This window comes from Babylonia areolata, chromosome 16 (genome assembly GCF_041734735.1).
Source record: "Babylonia areolata isolate BAREFJ2019XMU chromosome 16, ASM4173473v1, whole genome shotgun sequence".
Lineage (NCBI taxonomy): Eukaryota > Metazoa > Mollusca > Gastropoda > Neogastropoda > Buccinidae > Babylonia > Babylonia areolata.
The window spans coordinates 11,782,512-11,805,568 of record NC_134891.1 but is presented as its reverse complement, the minus strand read 5'-3'; the positions used below and the strand labels follow the sequence as shown (position 1 = coordinate 11,805,568).

Genomic DNA, 23,057 nt, shown 5'->3' with positions numbered 1-23,057 from the left:
AGGACAACCAGGAGCAAGACGCCCTGTTGGACAAGACAGAATTTTTCCTGAGCGCTGTGAGCAGTTCTTGTGTTGTTGTTTCCCTCCCTCCTCTTCCTCCCTCCTTCTCTCCCTCTCTCTCCCTCTCTCTCTCTCTCCTTCTCTCCCTCCCTCATTCTCTCCCTCTCTCTCTCCCTCCCTCCTTCTCTCCCTCCCTCTCCCTCCTCCCCCTCGCCCTTCTCCCCCCTTCTCCCCCTTCTCCCCTCCCCCTTCTCCCCCTCCCCCTTCTCCCCTCCTTCTCTTCCTCCTTCTCTCCTTCCCTCCTTCTCTCCCCCTTCCCCTCCCCCTTCCCCCTCCCCCTTCTCCCCCTCCCCCTTCTCTCCCTCCCTCCTTGTCTTCCTCTGTAGTTCTCTTTCTCTGTGTGTCTCTCTCACGCTCTCTCTCTCTCTCTCTCTCTCTCTCTCTCTCTCTCTCTCTCTCTCTCTCTCTCTCTCCCCCACCCACTCGGCGCACCACACACAACACAGAGTGTTTTATACTTCCACCATTTTACAGACAGCCATCAAAACTCATATTTGTGAGACTGCTGTCGGACACTTCTTCGAAGTCGCCACTTTCATAATTAACTGTATCAGTATCAGTATCAATAGCTCAAGGAGGCGTCACTGCGTTCGGTCAAATCCATATACGCTACACCACATCTGCCAAGCAGATGCCTGACCAGCAGCGTAACCCAACGCGCTGAGTCAGACCTTGAGAAAAAATAAATAAATAAAATGAAATAGAATAAAAAATGGAATAAAATAACTTGTTTATTTTTATTATGAACTTTTGTGCCTTATAAATACCATACTTATTATTATTATTATTATTATTATTATTATCTTTATTTATCTATCTTTTTTTTCATTTTATTTTATTTTAAAATTTATTTTATTCTATTTTATTTATCCCTTTTTGACTCACTTGTGTAAAGTAAGTCTATGTTTTAACCCGGTGTTCGGTTGTCTGTGTATGTATGTCTATGCGTGTGTGTGTGCGTGTGTGTGTGTCTGTGTGTGTCTCTGTGAGTGTGTGTCCGTGGTAAACTTTAACATTGACATTTTCTCTGCAAATACCTTGTCAGTTGACACCAAATTAGGCATAAAAATAGGAAAAATTCAGTTCTTTCCAGTCGTCTTGTTTAAAACAATATTGCACCTCTGGAATGGGCACAAAAAATGAAGGCTAATTATATGCAAACTGCATTAACTGTTATATTTATATTTTTTGTATTCTCTAAACTTGGCACTTTGATCTGATATTCTGACACAATAACAAGAGCAGTCATTATTATCATTTTTTGTTCAAATAGGAACTTCTTTTGCTAAGCATGGAAGTTTTATTTATTTTGCAAACGTTTTGGCGCAGATAGTAAAAAAGGGAAATTACTCTGTAATTAATGCTAGGGGACTTAATTTGCTTTAAACTGATCTTTCTCATCTTAAACATTGCATTTTGAAATTATACTCAATACATAAAAAGCATGTGTGTTTTACTCTCAGTGTACAGGGCTTTCACTATGTTCATTCGCCCAAGTGGTTTTTTCGGAAAATACTAAAATCAATACGACGAGTGGACTTTACAGATCTGTTGGCTGAGCCCTGAAGGTCATGGGCAAAAATCAATTGTGTACACATATTTATACACATTCAAAGCGTGCTCATATTCTTCGCGAACGCGAACGACGCCATTATGTTTCAAGCTGTTGATCTGCCCGTTCAATCCTATATTCAATGGACAATACACGATAACATGTGATGGAAAGTTGGAGAAGGAGACCATTAAATATTTATTCAGAGAAAGATTTGTGAACGCCTCATCACTTACTGGATTATGCCCCAAAATGCCATAAAAATATCCACAGAATCAGTCGGAATTCACAGTTTAAAACTGTAAACCATGCGAGTTAATACCCTTGAACTGATCACGATGAAACGAAAAAAATTCCAGTCTTGACTTTTCACAAAATGAAGTCCTTTTCACTTCTTACGACGTTTAGAAGTACTTGTACTTGGCTCTACATGTTATTAGTTTAACAAAATACTAAATTTTCATATCAACTTTAAAACTATAAAACTAGAATGAACATAAAAGAGAAATTGAATCGACCGTGTCGTACTACATTCCCGGCGGGTGTAACTAAACTTGTACATCTATCTAGATCTAGTGAAAATGGCTAAATGTTGCAGTGTGATTGCGGCGATAGCCATTAAAAAGAATTTTTTATTGCCCTTAAAGATTTTTTGAATGCCCAAGATATACCAGAATAATATGATTTAAACAGCATTCTGACTGCGAATACCACAACTGATTTATCGCCCTTTAAAAAAGTATGTTCAAATGTTAAATTTTAGAACGTTAGTTAAGGAGCCACGATAGTGTAATGGATAAGGCAGTTTCTTCTCACCCGAACACGCGGGGTTCGAATCTGGTTAGGACTTCTTTTTTTTCTTTTTTCTTTTTTTAAACGCGAAGCTTTATAATAACAAATACAGAACACATTTTAACGATTAGATTTGTTTAAAGTGAGTCTTGAAGGCCTTGCCTCTCTTGTTTCTCAAGGCCTGACTAAGCGCGTTGGGTTACGCTGCTGGTCAGGCATCTGCTTGGCAAATGTGGTGTAGCGTATATGGATTTGACCGAACGCAGTGACGCCTCCTTGAGCTGCTGATACTGATACTGTTACTGCTGTTTTTGTTGTTGTTGCTGCTGCTGTTTTTGTTGCTGTTGTTGCTGCTGTTATGCACAGATCTCTCAAATTCAGATTCGCCCAGCAGTATGATATGTGTTCATGAGTCTGTTGTTTTCTTTGCCCTTTCTTCTTTTTTTTCTTTTTTTTTTTTCTTCTTTTTTTTTTTTTTTTTTTTTTTTTTTTTTAACACAAATCTGACCAATCTGACAAAACCATTATGATAGTGAGTGATGTTCAGGTTGATGTTGATGCTGTTTCTTTACATAAATTTGATGAAATCATCTCCGCTAGAAAGCATAGCAGTACGATACCGTGTGTTCATCAGGCTGCCACCAAACTGCTGGGAAAACTGGCGGCCATGAAGGAGGATAGTTTGGGTCAGATCACGGAACTGAAATACAACACCAAGGCTTTGGGTGACCTGGTCGACTTGCGGCAATGTGAGAAACACAATACACTGATCAGAGCGAAAGTCTGCGTGGGTGCGTGCGTGCATGTGTGTGTGTGTGTGTGTGTGTGTGTGTGTGTGTGTGTGTGTGTGTGTTTGACAGAAACAGAGTCAGCGACAGACAGACATAGACGGAGAGACAGTGAGTGACACGGAGAGAACAGATATGAAGAGAGAGAGAGAGAGAGAGAGAGAGAGAGAGAGAGAGAGAGAGAGAGAGGAACATATTATCTTTGCGTAAACGTGCCTCTGCTTTTTATTTATATTTCCAGCCCTCAGAGCAAACAAAAGATATCAAAATATTCACACAAAAAAGACAGGCCATTCTGACACACTCAAGTACACACTTTACCAACCACAAATAAACATTCGTAAAACTTGAAGAAAAGAAAAAGCACATACATACATTTAGAAATGTAACCCGCACCTGGGACATGAATATTCCAGTGGATTCAGACACATACATATCTTGACACTGCTTGAAGGAGAAAGAAAGGGGGACTGGGGACGAGAAGGGGCCAAGTTATCACTGCAAACTGGTACTGGAATTAAATGAACGGAGGATATGGATGTTTATACCGCGTCTATCCTCGGTCGGAGACCAACCTCCAACCGCTCTACAAACACGGGGTCATTTGCACAACAGGCTGCATACCTGGGTAGAGCCGAATAATGGCTGCCATTGCAGGGCGCTCATCATTCGTTTCCTGTGTCATTCGATCAGGCTGCAGGCACGCACACATGCACACTCAGACATGTATCATTCCTGTGTGTTTGACCGTTTTGTTTATTTTCCCCGCCATGTAGACAGCCATATTCCGTTTGGGGGATTGCATGCTGGGTATTTTCTTGTTTCCATACACACACACACCGAACTCTGACATGGATTACAGGATCTTTAGAATCTCCACCCTTTACCCACCAGGCGCTGTTACCGAGATCCGAACCCAGGATCCTCAGATTGGAAGTCCAACGCTTTAACCATTCGGATGTTGCGCTCGTATTTGGCCAAATGAATGGTGTAATAGTATGGTCAGCATGGCGAGAGCCCCCGTTTTCTTTATCAGTTCGTCAAATCGATCACTTTCTGGAAGACATCTGTTTTCCGTGCAGCCATGCACAAAGGCCGAAAGGTCGATCTCAGAGGTGAAGACTGGCGTCATGGAATCAAGACTAAACATATGGAAGATGTGACTAACCACTGCAAGCAATACCTTTCAGTTTGCACCCATTCTGTGAGTGCGAACAGAAACCTTTACGAGACGAACAAGGGTAAATAGTCAATAGTTTTCTTTCGCTCTTTTATTTGAAGACAGGGGCACATAACTTCGAAACACTGCTGTTCGACACTGTCCGCTTGCTTGCACACATGCATGAATACAGTTTCAAACACGTGCTTCATGTTAACATCAAACAAATGAAATGCAGTATAAAACACGTGTTTCATGTTAACATCAAACAAATGAAATGCAGTATAAAACACGTGTTTCATGTTAACATCAAACAAATGAAATACAGTATCAAACACGTGTTTCATGTTAACATCAAACAAATGAAATGCAGTATAAAACACGTGCTTCATGTTAACATCAAACAAATGAAATACAGTATCAAACACGTGTTTCATGTTAACATCAAACAAATGAAATACAGTATCAAACACGTGTTTCATGTTAACATCAAACAAATGAAATGCAGTATAAAACACGTGCTTCATGTTAACATCAAACAAATGAAATACAGTATCAAACACGTGTTTCATGTTAACATCAAACAAATGAAATACAGTATCAAACACGTGCTTCATGTTAACATCAAACAAATGAAATGCAGTATAAAACACGTGTTTCATGTTAACATCAAACAAATGAAATACAGTATCAAACACGTGCTTCATGTTCACATCAAACAAATGAAATACAGTATCAAACACGTGTTTCATGTTCACATCAAACAAATGAAATACAGTATCAAACACGTGCTTCATGTTCACATCAAACAAATGAAATACAGTATCAAACACGTGTTTCATGTTCACATCAAACAAATGAAATACAGTATCAAACACGTGTTTCATGTTCACATCAAACAAATGAACTACAGTATAAAACACGTGTTTCATGTTCACATCAAACAAATGAACTACAGTATCAAACACGTGCTTCATGTTCACATCAAACAAATGTAGTGTGATGAATGAATACAGAACAAAATGTACCTTTGATCTATTTTTTCCATTGTAAAACCAATTTTCTCAGCGTTAATAGTTTGATTAAGTTATATCCTTGTCAATTAAGTCGTTCTTTGCATTGTCATTATCATTGGATATATGTTATGCTTTCATGCAGTTTGTTAGTTCTTTGAAGACATGCAGACAAACGAAAAATGAAAATAAAAGATATTTCAAAAATGAACGATTGAATACATATATAACATCATCTACCCTGATGGCACAAGTTCTTCGTCTCATTTCAAAAGGTAATCAAAACTTTGACAAAAAGATCTATGACAGGTGAACTGACAGCATGACTGAATAATGGACAGGTGGGCCGGATCGGTTGATGTGTGTCTGGTTCTGACCGGATCGGTTGATGAACTGATCTATCGATCAACTGGTCCACGTTGAATGCTGGCAGGTCAATCGAGGGTCGTTGAGGTGAAAATCGATCCTAAAACCCATAACGGTGATGTCAAGGTGCCGATGAAGACAAAGAATGTCCCCACTGTCTACTGCTCTCTGTGTGGCTTCAACTCCCATCTCTACGTAGACAGCAGCCACTCTGTAAGTAGTACCACTGTTTATCTTATTCTGTTTTGTTCAATTTATTCATTCTATTATATTCTGTTATTCTCCTTTTTCTTCCGCGTTCCCAAGCCACGCTAGACTTTCAGTCCGGTCAGGACGGCGAAGTCCGCAGTCCGCCACACAAGGACCCCGCCGGTCCCGACAGTTTCTCCTGGAGCTCCACCAGGCAGGACTGCAGGATAAGTGAGGGTGTGGGGGGGCCTGTGCCACAAGGGCACTGGTCAGTATGAGATTGTCTTATTTTATTTCATTTTGTCTTATTTTATTTTCCCCTCAAGGCCCGACTAAGTGCGCTGGGTTACGCTGCTGGTCAAACGTTTGCTTAGCAGAAGTGGTGTTGCGTATGTGGCTTTGTCCGAACGCAGTGACGCCTCTTTGAGCAACTGAACTGAATTGTTCTGAACTGATCTGAGCTGGTAAGGTGGTTAGCACCGCTGACTGACGACCCTTTGGAACGCTGATTTCAGTTCAGTCATACAGGTATCCGTGCAGATTTGTTTCCAGGCTACGGCCGGCTCATCACACAGCTGAGTAAGCCAGGGGCTCAAATGGAAAGACCGAGACCACACAACTTGAGTGTCGTCCAGCTCATGGATACCTGTCTGTGTGGGAGTGTTGCTGATGAACATTGCAGGGGCTTGTATCTCTCGACCCTGTTTGACATCAGAATGTCTTTTGAAAGGAAGAGTGGGTATTATCCTTGTCATGTCGTTGTCAAAGGAAGAGTGGGTATTATCCTTGTCATGTCGTTGTCAAAGAAAGAGTGGGTATTATCCTTGTCATGTTGTTATCACAGAATGGGTATTATCCTTGTCATGTCGTTGTCAAAGGAAGAGTGGGTATTATCCTTGTCATGTCGTTGTCGAAGGAAAAATGGGTATTATCCTGGTCATGTTGTTATCACAGAGTGGGTATTATCCTTGTCATGTTGTTGTCGAAGGAAAAATGGGTATTATCCTGGTCATGTTGTTATCACAGAGTGGGTATTATCCTTGTCATGTTGTTTTCAAAGAAAGAGTGGGTATTATCCTGGTCATGTCGTTGTCAAAGAAAGAGTGGGTATTATCCTTGTCATGTTGTTATCACAGAATGGGTATTATCCTTGTCATGTCGTTGTCAAAGGAAGAGTGGGTATTATCCTTGTCATGTCGTTGTCGAAGGAAAAATGGGTATTATCCTGGTCATGTTGTTATCACAGAGTGGGTATTATCCTTGTCATGTCGTTGTCAAAGGAAGAGCGGGTATTATCCTGGTCATGTTGTTATCACAGAGTGGGTATTATCCTGGTCATGTTGTTATCACAGAGTGGGTATTATCCTGTCCTGGTCATGTTGTTATCACAGAGTGGGTATTATCCTGTCCTGGTCATGTTGTTATCACAGAGTGGGTATTATCCTAGTCATGTTGTTATCACAGAGTGGGTATTATCCTGTCCTAGTCATGTTGTTATCACAGAGTGGGTATTATCCTAGTCATGTTGTTATCACAGAGTGGGTATTATCCTAGTCATGTTGTTATCACAGAGTGGGTATTATCCTGGTCATGTTGTTATCACAGAGTGGGTATTATACTTGTCATGTTGTTATCACAGAGTGGGTATTATCCTGGTCATGTTGTTATCACAGAGTGGGTATTATCCTGTCCTGGTCATGTTGTTATCACAGAGTGGGTATTATCCTGGTCATGTTGTTATCAAAGAGATGTATTATCCTGGTCATGTTGTTATCACAGAGTGGATATTATCCTGTCCTGGTCATGTTGTTATCACAGAGTGGGTATTATCCTGGTCATGTTGTTATCAAAGAGAGGTATTATCCTGGTCATGTTGTTATCACAGAGTGGGTATTATCCTGGTCATGTTGTTATCAAAGAGAGGTATTATCCTAGTCATGTTGTTATCAAAGAGAGGTATTATCCTAGTCATGTTGTTATCACAGAGTGGGTATTATCCTGGTCATGTTGTTATCAAAGAGAGGTATTATCCTAGTCATGTTGTTATCAAAGAGAGGTATTATCCTCGTCATGTTGTTATCAAAGAGAGGTATTATCCTGGTCATGTTGTTATCAAAGAGAGGTATTATCCTCGTCATGTTGTTATCAAAGAGAGGTATTATCCTAGTCATGTTGTTATCAAAGAGAGGTATTATCCTCGTCATGTTGTTATCAAAGAGAGGTATTATCCTAGTCATGTTGTTATCAAAGAGAGGTATTATCCTCGTCATGTTGTTATCAAAGAGAGGTATTATCCTGGTCAGTGGAGGAAAGTGTGCCACAGCCCATGACCCGTCATGCTCTGCTCACATCATGACTACTGTCTCCGTTTGTCCTCCACTTCCATGGCCTGGGGTGTGTTTGTGTCAGAGTATTAGGTGTCCGCTGTGCACACAGTTTCACCTGCCTTGTAGTGTTTTGGATCCTCAAGCAAAGGGTGTAAAGATCAATCATTTGTCAGCCATTGTCATTTTTGGCATCACATTTCTCTCTCTCTCTCTCTCTCTCTCTCTCTCTCTGTGTGTGTGTGTGTGTGTGTGTGTGTGTGTGTGTGTGTGTGTGTGTGTGTGTGTGTAGACTCTATTGTCTCAGTCCGCGATGACATTCGCTGCCAGTTAGTTTGTGAAAGGGGAAAATTGTTCGTGTTTGATTCGAGCTACGAAGCGAGGTCATTTTCTGAGAAGAAGCGGTATAAGAGATTGTATTCTGATCATTATTGTTAAACACTGTGACAATAAAGACTGTAACTGTGGTTTGTTAAAAAAAAAAATAAATAAAAAAACATAATGAAAAAAACTGTCACGACAGAGATGGAATTCTAAAGCTTTATATTGTGTTGTTGTTCACAGTACGGCTACGAAGACATGTACCAGAACAATGCAGTGACCGTGGACTGCAAGGCTTCCCCCGGCGGACTGGAGATCAGCGCCATCGACAGCAGCAAAGGGAGTGGCAACTCTGTGGCTAGTGTGATTGTTTCTGTCAAGTCTTGCACACTGGGCCCTCAAGCCACTCTGTGGGGGTAAATCTGGACATAAGTGTTTTCTGATGGTTAACGTGACCGACACTGATGGTTAAACCGTGTTGAGTTCAAGGAAGAAGATGATGTTGGGAATGGATTTGTAATCCAAATTTGCTCGTTTCAATACAGTGAGTTTGATTCGTGTGAACAATACGATGACAGATGACTGTAACCGGAGCTGTTATTTCCTTGTTCTTCATCGTGATACACTTATGTCATCGACGCTACGGACAACTGATAATGCATTTTCTCCCCCACCCCCCACCCCCCACCCCTCTCTCTCTCTCTCTCTCTCTCTCTCTCTCTCTCTCTCTCTCTATTCTGGGGAGTGTCGGGGTAGGGGACGGGAGGGGTTCCGAGAAGCCTGTTCATATGTATATTATTATGTAATAATCTCGAGAAGAAATTGTGAAACCTGTTGATATGTATATTGCTATATTGTGATTTCGAGAAAGATTGTGAATGTATATACAGCGAGAGAAACATTGTACATACATGCTTCAAGACGCCGTGTACATAGCTGATGTCTCACAGTCAATGACAATCAGAAAAATAAAAAGAATGAGGAAAACGCAAAACTTGTTGTTTCATAAACATATTATTATTACCCTCTCTCTCTCTCTCTCTCTCTCTCTCTCTCTCTCTCTCTCTCTCTCTCTCTCTCTCTCTCTCTCTCTCTCTCTCTCTCTCTCTCTCTCTCTCTTTCTTTCTCTCTTTCTCTCTCGCGTTCCACGAACATTATAAATGACTACTTTTTAGATATAGCAGAACAGCTGATAAGAAAAGAAACAAGGAAAGAAAACGACTTAAAACAGTCGAACGATTTTTGTTCATCTAAAAATATTGATTCCAAAATATCCATTCCTTTCTTCTGAGTACCAGATGTCTATGCAATCCTGCTGTCCTTAAAGCACTCTAATACAATACACTTGGACGAACTAGATGGCAAAGTCATCAAAATAGCTGCCCCAGTGATAACAGATACGTTGACATACATATCAAATCTTTGCATTGACAATGATTATTTTCCATAATGTTTTAAACAAGCTAGAGTAATTCCATTGTTCAAATCAGGTGACCAGTCAAATCCGCAGACTTTTGTAGCTGAGTATCATCAGAATAAGAGTGGTGAAGAACAAAATGACCAGATATGACATCAGGAAGAGGAGCAGTGTACAGAACAAACAGAACGGGGCCCAGGACAGAGCCTTGCGGCACACCATATGATATTAATGTTGGATCAGACTTAAAGTTGCCAACAGACACAATCTCGAAGCAGCTGGATAAGTATGGAAAAAAAACACAATTCTGAAATGTTAACTGAATCCAAAATACATTTTCAAGTCTGGAAAGAAATATACTGCGGTCTATTGTGTCAAATGTAGCCGACAGATCGAGCAGTGTCAACAGAGACAGTTTCCTTTCATTAACAGACAGTAAAAGGTCATTAACTACTTTCAACAAAGCAGCTCAGTTTCAGTGCTATGGGCAGATCTACAAGCTGACTGGAAAAGAAGAAAACAGGTTGTAGGATTCTAAAATTAATGGCCAGAAAGTTGGGAGAGATCATTTTTCTCAATAAGATCTGTTAATCCAAATTATCTTTTTGCTTGTCATCTGAAAGAAATGTCAAGCCGAAAGTCGTGTTCTGAAAATAATACCCTTCATCTAACTAATGTAGATCACGCTAATTTTTTACGCCCGCAATACAAATATATGAAAGTTTCAAACTTTCTCTGCCTTCATTACGACTTTCTGTCTTCGATAAATAGTTACAAAATCGCCAAACATTTGGACGTAGTGTACACTAGTCTCAGTAAGGAAGGTGGCAGAATGGATAAGAAGTCCGTGAGTGTCTGGGTTCGAATCTCGGTCTCCCATGTGTGACTGGAAGATAAAACTGAGCGTCCAGTCATTCGAATGAGACGAAAAACCGAGGTCTTGTGTGCAGCACGCACTTGGCGCACTGAAAAAACAAACAGACAAACAAAACAACCATGGCTACATAAGTATTGTCATCTGGCAAACCTGTGCAAAGGAAATCCACTCTAACAAGTGGGTACACACACACACACACACACACACACACACACACACACACACACACACACACACACACACACACACACACATATATATATATATATATATAGAGAGAGAGAGAGAGAGAGAGAGAGAGAGAGATTCAGATGGTTTAATGTGTTTCGGCCATAGGCATACATACACATTGGGGAAGGGGAAGATAGATGGGGGGAGAGGAGATGGGTAATCCAACAGTTCATTTACAGACTATGAAGTGACTTCATTTTAAACACAGTACATACGAACTAATTTTTCTTATTAAGTATGAGGTCATTTTCCAGATTGAGTATAAAGTTAAATCACTGCACGGCATACAGTCTAAACTACCAATAACATTGGCATTCAAGGCTCAATGAAAATACGAGAAACACATTTCTCGGGGCGGTATTGATAAGAGAGACAGAGACAGAGAGAGACAGACAGAGAGAGAGAAAGAGAGACAGAGACAGACAGACAGACAGACAGAGACACAGAGAGAGAGAGACAGGGAGAGACAGAGACAGAGAGAGAGAGAGATGCATGCACTGAAGGCATGACAGCGTTTTGAGTTATGGATTTGTCTGAACGCAGTGACACCTCCCCACAAAACAGCAACAGGAACAGAAACTGCTCTCCAGCTGACATGAGGCGGTTGGTCCAATAGTGGCTGTGCTGGGCCCAAATGTCTCCAGCTGACATGAGGCGGTTGGACCAATAGTGGCTGTGCTGGGCCCAAATGCCTTCAGCTGACATGAGGCGGTTGGTCCAATAGTGGCTGTGCTGGGCCCAAATGCCTTCAGCTGACATGAGGCGGTTGGTCCAATAGTGGCTGTGCTGGGCCCAAATGCCTTCAGCTGACATGAGGCGGTTGGTCCAATAGTGGCTGTGCTGGGCCCAAATGCCTTCAGCTGACATGAGGCGGTTGGTCCAATAGTGGCTGTGCTGGGCCCAAATGCCTTCAGCTGACATGAGGCGGTTGGTCCAATAGTGGCTGTGCTGGGCCCAAATGTCTCCAGCTGACATCAGGCGGTTGGTCCAATAGCGGCTGTGCTGGGCCCAAATGCCTTCAGCTGACATGAGGCGGTTGGTCCAATAGTGGCTGTGCTGGGCCCAAATGCCTTCAGCTGACATGAGGCGGTTGGTCCAATAGTGGCTGTGCTGGGCCCAAATGTCTCCAGCTGACATGAGGCGGTTGGTCCAATAGTGGCTGTGCTGGGCCCAAATGCCTCCAGCTGACATGAGGCGGTTGGTCCAATAGTGGCTGTGCTGGGCCCAAATGCCTTCAGCTGACATGAGGCGGTTGGTCCAATAGTGGCTGTGCTGGGCCCAAATGTCTCCAGCTGACATGAGGCGGTTGGTCCAATAGTGGCTGTGCTGGGCCCAAATGCCTCCAGCTGACATGAGGCGGTTGGTCCAATAGTGGCTGTGCTGGGCCCAAATGCCTTCAGCTGACATGAGGCGGTTGGTCCAATAGTGGCTGTGCTGGGCCCAAATGTCTCCAGCTGACATGAGGCGGTTGGTCCAATAGTGGCTGTGCTGGGCCCAAATGCCTTCAGCTGACATGAGGCGGTTGGTCCAATAGTGGCTGTGCTGGGCCCAAATGTCTCCAGCTGACATGAGGCGGTTGGTCCAATAGTGGCTGTGCTGGGCCCAAATGCCTCCAGCTGACATGAGGCGGTTGGTCCAATAGTGGCTGTGCTGGGCCCAAATGTCTTCAGCTGACATGAGGCGGTTGGTCCAATAGTGGCTGTGCTGGGCCCAAATGTCTTCAGCTGACATGAGGCGGTTGGTCCAATAGTGGCTGTGCTGGGCCCAAATGTCTCCAGCTGACATGAGGCGGTTGGTCCAATAGTGGCTGTGCTGGGCCCAAATGTCTCCAGCTGACATGAGGCGGTTGGTCCAATAGTGGCTGTGCTGGGCCCAAATGCCTTCAGCTGACATGAGGCGGTTGGTCCAATAGTGGCTGTGCTGGGCCCAAATGCCTTCAGCTGACATGAGGCGGTTGGTCCAATAGTGGCTGTGCTGGGCCCAAATGCCTTCAGCTGACATGAGGCGGTTGGACCAATAGTGGCTGTGCTGGGCCCAAATGCCTTCAGCTGACATGAGGCGGTTGGACCAATAGTGGCTGTGCTGGGCCCAAATGCCTTCAGCTGACATGAGGCGGTTGGTCCAATAGCGGCTGTGCTGGGCCCAAATGCCTTCAGCTGACATGAGGCGGTTGGTCCAATAGTGGCTGTGCTGGGCCCAAATGTCTTCAGCTGACATCAGGCGGTTGGACCAATAGTGGCTGTGCTGGGCCCAAATGTCTTCAGCTGACATCAGGCGGTTGGTCCAATAGTGGCTGTGCTGGGCCCAAATGCCTTCAGCTGACATGAGGCGGTTGGTCCAATAGTGGCTGTGCTGGGCCCAAATGCCTTCAGCTGACATGAGGCGGTTGGTCCAATAGTGGCTGTGCTGGGCCCAAATGTCTTCAGCTGACATGAGGCGGTTGGTCCAATAGTGGCTGTGCTGGGCCCAAATGCCTTCAGCTGACATGAGGTGTAACAATCACGTTACACTGGGTTGTAACTGATCTTCATCAAAACAGATTTTGACTTCTCTTTTTCTCGATTAAGCTGCTTGCTTGGGCAGTTGATTAGTTTGCTGTCCTGCCAGTGTGGAGTTGTCGTTTTGGGTAGATTTGATTGGCACTTTGGTTACTTCTTTGCTTTTCGTCAACTTGTTCTCTGTATTTTGGTTGGTACGCTGCTCACTTACACACACACGCGTGCGTGGCATCTCTTTATCCTAAGATGTACTGATTATGTTTCAGTGTCACTAATATTTTATGAATGTAGAAAATGATGTTTGCTATGAATTCACTTCAAATGTCCCATCTGTGTCAATCTATCTCTCCTGTTTTTCTTCTTCTTGTTTTTCTTAATGACTTGATCTTTTCAACGATAGTCTGTCGTTGTGGCGTACTTAATTAGGTAATGTAATGCTTTCATTTATGCCTTTTATTTTCACATGTGATTGTGTGTGTGTGTGTGTGTGTGTGTGTGTGTGTGTGTGTGTGTGTGTGTGTGTGTGTGTGTGTGTGTGTGTGTGTGTGAGAGAGAGAGAGTGTGTGTGTGTGTGTATGTGTGTGTGTGTGTGTGTGTGTGTGTTGTTGTTGTTGTTGTTGTTGTTGTTTTCCACGTTGACAGTGGAACTACTGCAATCAGACGATGTGTAAACTGCATGAGTTGATCCAGTTTACGTTTCTTATGATCCTTATCCAAAAGCTTGACTGACGGCTGGGAGGACGTGGGTTTGAATCCCAGCGGAGGTGGGTTTTTCGGCCCGTGGCCGGCTCCTACCCAGAGTTGAGTGTGCTGTGGGCTTAAATGGCGAGTCTGGGACCACACAGTCGAGTGTCATCCACTTCAAGGATGCATCTTTGGGTGTGTTGCTCTAATTACGTGACCAACACTGCAAGTGTCTGTATCTCTCGCGTCTGGTTAACGCCGGGATATCATTATGACAGGAAGAGTAGAATACAGCCTTGTTACGCAGTCCCAAACCAAAATGGACCTCCATAGCAACATCGTCATCCTCATCCTCATCCTCCTTCATCATCATCAGTATAAACAAAACAGTCTCAAAGTATGTGGCCTTTCATGCCCTGCTCTTATGTTGACCTTGGTTTCGATACCCCTCCACTTCTGTGCTTGGAGTGAGTCCTGTCAATGTCTTCAGTGTCTGCAGATTCATGGGGGGCTATTGTTTTAGGGACGTGGTGGCGGTGTCCACTCTGGGAGGGACGCTCACTCAGTCTGGCTCTGCGACTAAGCCATTATTGTCGTTAGTAGGGGACTTAGTAGGTTGTGTCCTAAGTACGTTAAATCAGAACAGGCACCACTGAACACCACCAAAGTGACTCAGCAGCAGTGCAGGGTCTCCTCTGGTGTGTGGCCTCCTAGCGACCTAACACCGATGGTTCCCTGCGGACTGCCGAGGCTGGAACTGTGACGGACGAACCCGGGCGTGGCCGTGTATGGGGGGAATCTAAATGAGCGCTGTGGGAGTAATGCCACTGAAACGGTGCAGATGATGGGACAGAAAAAAAAAACAAATAAAAAACACAAAAAAAGCATGTACCAACAGCCTAAACCTGTGCAGACGAGAAGACCAACGGCAGGTACGTTTTCAAATGGTTTGTGCCTGACAGACCGGCAAAGAATGGTGCGGTTTGTGACAGTAATTATGATTGATCGATTCGGATGAGTGAGATCCGCCAGTAATTGAAAATAAAATGAAATGAAATATATTCCGTGGTATATTCAGACTGATGTCCCATTACATGGCACGAATTTGATTCTCAAGGCATCGGTGTAGCTTCCAAACCAGACAGAGGAAGTTTCTTTTCTTTAACTAGAAATCATTAATCAATGCAAGGATAAGTTTAGTGGAAAAACAAATATAAATGTAACAGCAAATGAATGTGAAGACGTGTTTGGCTTCTTTACAATTTTCTCTGCCCTTCACAGAAAGGCATTGTTCTTACATTTCTTCTCATATTTTCAAGCCTCGAATTACAATAGGTCTGTGTTCATTCAAATTAACTCTAGTTTATATATATATATATATGTGTGTGTGTGTGTGTGTGTGTGTGTTGTGTGAGAGAGATATACAGACAGACAGACATAATCAGAGAGAGACCTTACTAAGGTCCACCTGTCCTCCTACTGTTCGTCTTTCAACACATTCTTTTCTCAGGCCTGTCTAAGCGCGTTGGGTTACGCAGCTGGTCAGGCATCTGCTTGGCAGATGTGGTGTAGCGTATATGGATTTGTCCGAACGCAGTAACGTCTCCTTGAGCTACTGAAACTGAAACTGAAACTACACATGGGTAAAACACCTAACAGTACGTACGCCACACACACACACACACACACACACACACACACACACACACATACAAGCACGCACGCACATACACATACATGCACACACGCACACACGCACGGGCACACACAAACACACACACACACACAATCACACACACACACACACATACACACACACAAGCATGCACGCACACACGCAGGAGCACACACATGAGCGCTCACACACACAGCCACACACACACAAGCGCATGTACGCATACACACACAGATACACACACACACACACACACACACACACACACACACACACACACACACACACACACACACATCGCATGTGCGCACATACAAATATTTGCACACTCCCCCATCCTTCCCTGTTTCATCATCATCATCATCATCATCTCATCATCATAATGGTGATGACAATGATGATGACAAACGTCTCCCATATGTCTGTCAAAATTGATTGGGGCGCTACTGCTGTTGCTTTATCATCTGTTCACATAGCTTACTGATTTTACACCTTCAGTAACCTTCCTCTTCTTCTTCTTCTTCTTTAACTCACTCAGTACGGCCAGTCCTCTCTTCTCCTCTACACAGACCCCTCGGATGTCCAGTGGGGGTCTCAATGACCCAACCTTTAGCTTCCGTCGTCAGAACTGTGGTATTCTTTGTCAACATTCACCACTTCAGTATAAGAGCGTTCCGCTTGCAATATTTTGATGATGGTAATTGAGATGAAACGCTGTTAACGTCGTCTCTTTCGCCGTTCGTATGGAGAGAGTTAACGCCGTGAAGAGCCATTGGGGCGCAGCACAGAAGAACGGTTCATCAGATTCCTCCAGGTCTGTATGTTGTGTGTCAAAGCCTTGGTCTCTGCACATGGTTTTTTTCACGTCAGTTCTGTAATGTTCTCAGTCTATAGGGTTTTTCGTTTATTTTTCTTCTTTTTTTGTTTGTTTTGTTTTTTGTTTTGTTGTTGTTGTTCTATTTTTTGTTGTTGTTGTTTTTTCGTCTCCTGCCATCAACAGTTATCTGGAGGACTGTTTTAGCAAAGCCATTCGATCTTGTTACGACATGCGCAATAGCCGAGAGGTTTAAGCGTTGGACTTTCAATCTGAGGGCTCCGGGTTCGAATCACGGTGACGGCGCTTGGTGGGTAAAGGGTTGAGATTTTTACGATCTCCCAGGTCAACATATGTGCAGACCTACTAGTGCCTGAACCCCCTTCGTGTGTAAACCCATGCAGAAGATCAAATACGCACGTTAAAGATCCTGTAATCCATGTCAGCGTTCGGTGGGTTATGGAAACAAAAACATACCCAGCATGCACACTCCCGAAAACGGAGTATGGCTGCCTACATGGCGGAGTAAAAACGGTCATGCACGTAAAAGTCCACTCGTGTACATGCGAGTGAACGTGGGAGTTGCAGCCCTCGAACGCAGAAGAAGATTTTGTTACATGGCTCGTCCAGCGTAGTGTTCCTGATGTCCAGCGTAGTGTTCTTGATGTCCAGCGTAGTGTTCCTGATGTCCAGCGTAGTGTTCCTGATGTCCAGCGTAGTGTTCCTGATGTCCAGCGTAGTGTTCCTGATGTCCAGCGAACGTCAGCAGCTCTTCACGTGGTCCAACGTGCTGCTTGATGGTGTCCATTGGTTTCATGACCACTGTGTCTGATATTCAGTATCGCCATGGTACATCTTTTCTCTGGCGCGGATCCTTCTTTCCAAATCCGCCATGAGAGTCCACATCTCGACCGCATACAAGAGATGAATAAACCAGTGCACACAGAAGCCTCATCTTGTGTTGTATGCAAAAAGTGAATCATCTTTGGTTATTCGGGATCTAAAAGGATAAAAATCTTCTTTGCCTCAGGAAAGGTTTTTCTGTTTTCGCATCATAATTAGTCGCAATTCTCACGCTCTTGATTACTAAACAACTGTTCATCTTGCTGTATATAACATAGTATTTTGCGTCGATTCTAAATCAGTGCTGCTTACCATTAAACACTGGAATTGCAAATTAAGGAAGGAAATTCTATTTGAGATTGGATTTTTATGCATTACAATATGTCTAAAGATGCACGACCAGATTTCTGTTGGGTCCTCTCACACTGTGAACCACATTGGAATGACTGTCCCTAGGCTGCCTAGATGACGAGATAACTCATCAGCGAAATATTTGTATTTGTATTTCTTTTTATCACAACAGATGTCTCTGTGTGAAATTCGGGCTGCTCTCCCCATGGAGAGCGCGTTGCTACACTACAGCGCCACCCATTTTCTGTATTTTTTCCTGCGTGCAGTTTTATTTGTTTTTCCTATCTGACTTTCCCCTGGTTTGTATTGAGTTCGTGGACAAAAACACTGGTAGCTTTAGCTTGGGGGATCTTTCCAGATTCTAACAGAGAGGGGGAAGAGGAGGGTGGTGGACGCCGAGGGGGCGTGGCCTTACTGTGTTTGATGGGATCAATGTAGGGCCAACAAACAACAATCCAGCAGTTATTGCCGACATTACTGGGGACTGGGGACTGAAAAACACCCACACAACACAGACTGCATACTCTGTGTGTGTGTGTGTGTGTGTGTGTGTGTGTGTGTGTGTGTGTGTGTGTGTGTGTGTGTGTGTGTGTGTGTGTATGTGTGTGTGTCACTGTCTGTCTATGTCTCTGTCTCTGTCTGTCTGATTGTCTGTGCCTGTCTGTCTGTCTCTGTTTCTCTCTCTCTCTCTCTCTCTCTCTCTCTCTCTCTCTCTCTCTCTCATTTTCTGTTTGATTTGTTTTATGTCATTATTTATTCACACTTATTTCATTTATTATATTGTGCGTATGTGTATGTATACGTGTGTGAGGGCATGGTGTAAAGAAACTTCCAGCTTATGCATTCTGCCCTCAATAAAACATTTGTCATCTCTCTCTCTCTCTTTCTCTCTCTCTCTGTTATTTTTTTTATGATGATAATCTAAATCAGGAATTCGTTGAGCAAACCAGTCTGTATGCCAAATCCAGGCAGGCAGAAAAAACAACTCAGGACTATCAGAATGAAAGATTCAAATGTGTTCGAAATGAAACAGCTCTAGAGTCTGACGTTTCTGCAGAATGGGTATGATGATTTGTTCGGAAAAACTGACTTGACTGAAAGGATCAGAATATCACATCTAAGTTGTTCTCACTAAGAGTAGTCACAATGAATTGTGTATATGTCTCTTTTCTATTGTGGTTGTTATAGTATAATGTGTGTGTACAGGTATTATCCGTTTGTCCAGAAAATATCATATTACTGTGCAAGTTACCTGACTAATGTTTATGACGAACAGGTTGAAAATGTGATAAATTCTACACTGATTTTGAAAGAACTGCGTGTCATTAAGAATATACAAAACTAGACAAAATTTACCCATCAGAAAATGTATACTTTTGTGGGTCTCTCTCCAATAAGAAAGCGCTAAGATTGTTTTGAAAATATATACCCCCTTTTTGGTTAAAAAACAAACAAACAAACAAACAAAAACAAAACCCTGGCTAATAGATTTCACTTAACTCTTTCATCGCCAGTCAAGTTAGAGTGCAAAATTTCCTTGTGCTACAACCACAGAAAAGACGGTGTCTACTCTAAGAATAGCTGTGATGTGTAGAGAATCGGGCCTATCCTACCACTGAAAATTAAGAGCAGTAAGTTCATAGACAACAGACCCATGATCTGGTCGCATTTCAGTGGCATGGGTGCTCTACACTGGCTGGTGCTGGAGTGCGACACTGGCAGTGAAAGGGTTAAATCTGATTTTCCTGGCAGCGAAGGGGTTTCATAACTGAGTCAGTCCAACACGGGGCTTCAAAACATGCAAGTGATGTGATCAGCCTAACCTCAACCGTATCATCCCATGAGATAATTTCAGCTCTGAAAACACAGTACACTCTAAATTCCTTCATAGTCAGTCTGAAAGTTTCTCATGTCCACGAAAGGTAGAGATGGTTATCCATAAATTACGACAAATGCTTGGAATATACAATATTGTCTTAATGTTATATGCAATTGTTCCATCGTTATTTCAGCACACCATTTGTTATAGATGCATTCACAAAACTGCCCCTTCCCTATCTCTGCGGCTGCCTTCACCTCTACACTCCATCTCGCTCACTACGATCGGCTTCGGATCCACTCTGTTTATGCATATCCAGATTCAAACACTCGACTGTTGGCCGCCGTTCTTTCTCTGTTTCTGGACCTTGCGATTGGAATGAACTTCCTTTTTCGCTTCGTCAAGTCTCCACACTCAGCTCTTTCAAGTCTGGCCTTAAAACCCACCTCTTCCCAAAATAGCCTCCTTTGCCTGCCCTTCCTTGTCTTTAGTTTCTACAGTTTTAGAGTTATGCATGTGTGTGAATGACTGGTGCGAAAGCGCTTTGATTTGTCTCTGCACAAGATCCAGCGCTATATAAATACATTATTATTATTATTATTATTATTATTATTTTATTAACTTGAATGTTCAGTTCTCACTACCCAGTATAAGAAAAGCGAGGGGGTGGGGTTGTAGGGGAGGTGGGGTGGGCACAAGACACAGCTGTATTCAAAGTGTTTTGTGTGATTTGGCGACCAGCAGTTTGTAACATCCATCGCTGAGGTCACATGCTGCCCTGTGCTGGGTAGCTTCTTGTAATTTCTTTAATCATCTCACCATCCCACTGTCAGCTTTTTTTTTTCTCTATCGCGTATTTGTTTGTTTGTTGTTCTCAACACATTGACTGTTGTTCTCAACACATTGATTGTTGTTCTCAGTACAATGATTGTTTGTTGTTCTCAATACATTGATTGTTGTTCTCAACACATTGACTGTTGTTCTCAACACATTGACTGTTGTTCTCAATACATTGTTGTTCTCAACACATTGATTGTTGTTCTCAGTACAATGATTGTTTGTTGTTCTCAACACATTGACTGTTGTTCTCAATACATTGATTGTTGTTCTCAACACATTGATTGTTGTTCTCAGTACAATGATTGTTTGTTGTTCTCAACACATTGACTGTTGTTCTCAACACATTGATTGTTGTTCTCAGTACAATGATTGTTTGTTGTTCTCAACACATTGATTGTTGTTCTCAGACACATTGATTGTTGTTCTCAGTACAATGATTGTTTGTTGTTCTCAACACATTGATTGTTGTTCTCAATACATTGATTGTTGTTCTCAGACACATTGACTGTTGTTCTCAACACATTGATTGTTGTTCTCAGTACAATGATTGTTTGTTGTTCTCAACACATTGATTGTTGTTCTCAGTACAATGATTGTTTGTTGTTCTCAACACATTGACTGTTGTTCTCAACACATTGATTGTTGTTCTCAGTACAATGATTGTTTGTTGTTCTCAACACATTGACTGTTGTTCTCAATACATTGATTGTTGTTCTCAGTACAATGATTGTTTGTTGTTCTCAATACATTGGTTGTTGTTCTCAGTACATTGATTGTTGTTCTCAGTACAGTGATTGTTGTTCTCAGTACACTGATTATTTGTTGTTCTCGATACACTAATTGTTTGTTGTTCGCAATACATTGTTTGTTTGTTGTTCTCAATACACTAATTGTTTGTTGTTCTCAATACACTAATTGTTTGTTGTTCTCAATACATTGCTTGTTTGTTGTTCTCAATACATTGATTGTTGTTCTCAATACATTGATTGTTTGTTGTTCTCAATACACTGATTGTTTGTTGTTCTCAATACATTGATTGTTTGTTGTTCTCAATACATTGATTGTTGTTCTCAATACATTGATTGTTTGTTGTTCTCAATACATTGATTGTTTGTTGTTCTCAATACATTGATTGTTTGTTGTTCTCAATACACTAATTGTTTGTTGTTCTCAATACATTGATTGTTTGTTGTTCTCAATACATTGATTGTTTGTTGTTCTCAATACATTGATTGTTTGTTGTTCTCAATACACTAATTGTTTGTTGTTCGCAATACATTGCTTGTTTGTTGTTCGCAATACATTGTTTGTTGTTCTCAATACATTGATTGTTTGTTGTTCTCAACACATTGACTGTTTGTTCTCAATACATTGATTGTTGTTCTCAGTACATTGATTGTTTGTTGTTCTCAATACACTAATTGTTTTTTGTTCTCAACACATTGACTGCTGTTTGTTGTTCTCAATACATTGATTGTTTGTTGTTCGCAATACATTGTTTGTTGTTCTCAATACATTGATTGTTTGTTGTTCGCAATACACTTGATTGTTTGTTGTTCTCAATACATTGATTGTTTGTTGTTCTCAATACATTGATTGTTTGTTGTTCTCAATACATTGCTTGTTTGTTGTTCTCAATACATTGATTGTTTGTTGTTCTCAATACACTAATTGTTTGTTGTTCTCAATACACTAATTGTTTGTTGTTCGCAATACATTGATTGTTTGTTGTTCGCAATACATTGCTTGTTTGTTGTTCTCAATACAGTCCCTCCCCATATCCAGCCTCTCACCCACTCTTCACACACATTGTGTGTGTGTGTGTGTGTGTGTGTGTGTGCTGAATTGCATGGATGTGTACGTGTCCGCACCACCATGTGGTGAACACACTTCAAACCAATGAGAAGGAGAAGAACAGGAACGCTCATTCAGTCTGAAAAGACACACAGACACACAGAGGGAGGTTGAGAGAGTGACACGGAGAGTGAGCGAGAGGGTGTGTGTGTGGGAGGGGGGGGTGTGGGGGAGGGGGGGGTGTGGGGGGAGGGGGAGAAAGAAGCAGACTGAAAGCGATGGAGAATTGCCATTTTCATCACACTCCATATTTTGCGTTTTCTCCAGTGTTTTATTCATCTTTTTCAACTCTCTCCATACGAACGGCGAAAGAGACGACGCTAACAGCGTTTCACACCAATTACCATCATCAAAATATTGCAAGCGGAAGGCTCTTATACTGAAGAGGTGAATGTTGACAAAGAATACCACAATTCTGACGACGGAAGCTAAAGGTTGGGTCATTCAGACACCCACTGGACATCCGAGGGGTCTGTGTAGAGGAGAAGAGAGGACTGGCCGTACTGAGTGAGTTAATCCACTGTCATATACTGTGAGACATCAGCTATGTACACGTCGTCTTGAGGCATGTCTGTACAAGGTTTCTCTCG

At 42.4% G+C, this 23,057-nt stretch overlaps 1 protein-coding gene across 1 annotated transcript in view; it reads left to right on the top strand.

Annotated features, from left to right (window-relative positions):
* Positions 1-9,543, top strand: part of LOC143290879 (uncharacterized) — a 14,638-nt gene extending 5,095 nt beyond the window's left edge. The window contains exons 3-6 of the mRNA XM_076600418.1: positions 1-56; positions 3,039-3,153; positions 5,798-5,943; positions 8,808-9,543. The exon at positions 1-56 is cut by the window's left edge and continues 121 nt beyond it. Coding sequence (XP_076456533.1) covers positions 1-56; positions 3,039-3,153; positions 5,798-5,943; positions 8,808-8,984 — 494 coding nt within the window. The 3' untranslated portion in view covers positions 8,985-9,543. The remainder of the gene's footprint in view (positions 57-3,038; positions 3,154-5,797; positions 5,944-8,807) is intronic.
* Positions 9,544-23,057: the final 13,514 nt, after the last annotated feature.